The 3,394-nt window shown below is 33.7% G+C and overlaps 1 protein-coding gene across 1 annotated transcript in view; it reads right to left on the bottom strand.

Moving 5' to 3' along the window:
* LOC107614639 (FBD-associated F-box protein At4g10400-like) overlaps nucleotides 1-3,140 on the bottom strand; it is a 16,275-nt gene extending 13,135 nt beyond the window's left edge. The window contains exon 1 of the mRNA XM_016316780.2: nucleotides 2,070-3,140. Within this exon, the coding sequence (XP_016172266.1) occupies nucleotides 2,070-3,098 (1,029 nt within the window). The 5' untranslated portion in view covers nucleotides 3,099-3,140. The remainder of the gene's footprint in view (nucleotides 1-2,069) is intronic.

Raw genomic sequence — 3,394 nt, forward strand, 5'->3', positions numbered from 1 at the left:
TTTGTTTTATTTTTTTTTATCTTCACTATTTGATGGTATTGCTTGTTGTTATAAAATATTCAATATTTTTTAAGTTTCTCATCTTTATTACGTAATATTTTTCTTTTTTCATAATGACGTATCTTTTTATTAACCATTTTATTTTGTTCCTATTTATTTAAATTTTTTTAATTTTTATTATAAATTTTATCATTTTTATTCCATACAAGTTAATATATCATAACTCTTTATATGTTGAGTTATCTCAATATTTAAATTATATTTCTTATGTGCTTAATATTATTTTTAATTTGAGAGATTGAGTGATGAAATAAAAACTGTTGTGCATCTTCTTTTTCGTCTTTTAGTAGGAATCATGAGTAATTATATTTAATGGTACTTATTCATAAATAGTAAGTATAAATTTTATCCTATTTTCTCTTAAAAAAATTTTTATTATCTACCTTGAAATAGAGAAAACATTATAAATTATTTTGGAGCAATAAGTTTGTCATTGTTGTGATAAGATATCATGCATTCAATAGATTCTTAAACTAATAAGAAAAATTGTTTCGGTACAAATACAACTACTTCAACTCAAGAGTAAACAAAATATATTGTAAAATTTTAACTTAAACAACATTCATCATATTACTTTAATTCCAAGAATGAAATAATAGCATAATATAAAACAGTTCTAAATAAAAATTTTAACAAAAACAGTTCTCATAATAGTTTTTTTTTTTGTTATGATAATAAAAAAGATAATTCAAAGATAAATTTTATCTCAAGGTATATTATACATATTATCTCAGTCTTAACATAAGAATAAAAAGATTTGAGAATTTTACTCATAAATTATGAGAAAATGTCTACAAATTCAACCACAATATTACTTAAAAAAATCTTTAAAAAAAAGAATTTAATGTAAATCACATAATTTAATCGCAAACTAAAATTTTACTCGGAATGTTTAATATTTGGGCCGTCTCAAAATTCGATCCTCCATACTTAATAATATTTTGTTACAAATTCAGATTTTTTTGTAACAGTTCCAATAGTGCTTTTTCTTGTAGTGTTCTAAGGTGTTGCCATTGCTGTCGTCCTCGTGATGACGCCTCCTTCTCCTATATATATATACATTCAACAAAATCATTAAGTACAGGAATTTTGATGCATAGTATATATTCCAAAACAATAGCAGTAGAAGTATTTATGAGCTATGCAGTAAAACTATTAAGTATAAAAATTTTGTAACAGAAACTTTATCACTTGGGGGAATCTACTCAAACTACAATAGAACTTGTCTCAGATATGAAAAATTTAGCAATATAAACGGCACAAAAAAAAGAGTGATTTTGAAAGGAGAATTCACTGCAAGGTACCTCAATGTCGGATGAATTGTGTTATTTGTATTTAGAGAAAAGGATAAATAGGTGCCTGACCTTTTGTTTCGTGGACATTTTCGTCCCTGACCATTGAAAAATATTTTTAAGTCCCTGACCTTCACAAAATTTGGACGAATCAGTCCCTCCGTCCATATGCCTCCGTCAGAGACCGATCCGTCCAAATGCCTCCGTCAGAGACTCATCTGTCCAAATTTTGTGAAGATCAAGGACTTAAAAGTATTTTTCGTCAAGAACAAAAATGTCCGCGCGAGACAAAAGGTCAGAGACCTATTTGTCCTTTTCTCTTGTATTTATAATTAGTAGGATACGTACACATAATGGTAAAGAAAACATATGGTACCTGATTCCAGCAAAAGTTAATTTGGCACGCCTTAGAGCTCCTTGGCAAAAGGGATAATTCTTTAGCTCTCGCACGATCCACCTGAATATCAAGTGACTCCAAAACAAGTCCATGTTGAAGAACATAGGCGAAAAAATCTCTATCATATCTGGTTTCAAGATATCCTTTGATTTTAATCACTTGCAGATGCGATGCAAGACAAGTAGGAACCTTCACTGGGTGTTCCCAAACTCGTAACAGATGTGGATCCTAGCAAAAAACAACAAATACACTTAAAAAAGAATTGCCAGCAAACAACAAAGTTATACAAACCGAAGCTTAAACATGAGAACTCAAATTACCTTATTAACAGAGTCAGTGATAAAAACAATAACAAGAACTTTAAGCATGGGACACTTCTCAAGCATATTCATTATATATCTCGTGTCGAAATACCTAACAGCAAGCTCTAATCTACGTAATGAGGTAAATTCCGGAATAAGATCCGGAGGAGCCTCGGGCAAACAAGTAAACACCAAGTCACCCAGGACCAAACTCCTTAACCAGCGAAACTCCACAAGAAACTTGAGCACAAAGTCTCGCGAAGTAACGTTGATAGTAGCTTCCTCCACATTGTGCAAGTTGGAAACACAGATCGAAGGAAACTGCTGCCTACATTCGAGTCCATAAATTCTAATAGGGTCGAAATCTGATCGGAAGTTCAATTTCTTCAAAGAAAGAGGAAAGTGAATTCTCAATCCGACCTCGCTGACTTGACGGTTTAAGTCAAGAATGAGAGTCTCAAGAGCAGTGCAGTGAGAGAGAAGCTCTGCCACGTCATCAATAGAGGCCTCGACCTTGTGCATCTCCAGAGTCTTGAGTGATGGCAAGTGATAACCGCACGACGAAGAAGAAGGCGAAAGGAATGTTATGTTGCCGCCGCTTAAACGGAGAGTCACGAGGGAAGCGCAGCTGAAAACGCTGTTGGGAATAACGACTTTGCAATCGGGGAGACCGACCATGGAGAGTTGGATGTTCAAGTTCAATTCCTGGAGGTTTGGCCCTAAAACTTTTGTAATGAACCACTCCACAATAGTGTATTCATTGAATTGAGCTAGGTCACAGGTGAGACGAAAGGTTCGAATTGGCAGCGCTTTGTGGCGGGAGAGAATCCGATTAACGATGGCGAACAATCGCTTTCGTGAATAGAACTCTGGCCATGCATGGCTGCTGTTATGAAATTGGATTTGGTTGAAGTCGAAGTGTTGGAGGTCGTGGCAGAGGTGGGTCCATCGGCGAGAGAGGACGGTGGTGAAGAAGGCGGTTTTGGTAGGGAGGAAGGAGAGGATGTGTAAGAGTATACAATCCGGCAGGTCGCTGATCCTGTCCATGGCGATTAGGGTTTCTTTGCTTCTGTGTTCTATTACTCCCAGTGCGGCACTTCCCTCTTTTCCATTCCCTCCAATCTATTTATAATTTTATATTCGGGTTAACTATCCGTACGGCCGTACCAAAAGATATTATTTATGAGTAATAAAAGATATGATAACAAATACTATATTTTTTAGGAATTGATTCTTAAAAGATATTATTCATAAATTTAGAATAATTAACAAATACTATATTTATTTTTAAGTATAGTTTATCTTTTTATCAACGATTTAAGTTTTTTTAAAATAATGAGTTT

Source organism: Arachis ipaensis, chromosome B09, assembly GCF_000816755.2.
Source record: "Arachis ipaensis cultivar K30076 chromosome B09, Araip1.1, whole genome shotgun sequence".
Classification (NCBI taxonomy): Eukaryota; Viridiplantae; Streptophyta; class Magnoliopsida; order Fabales; family Fabaceae; genus Arachis; species Arachis ipaensis.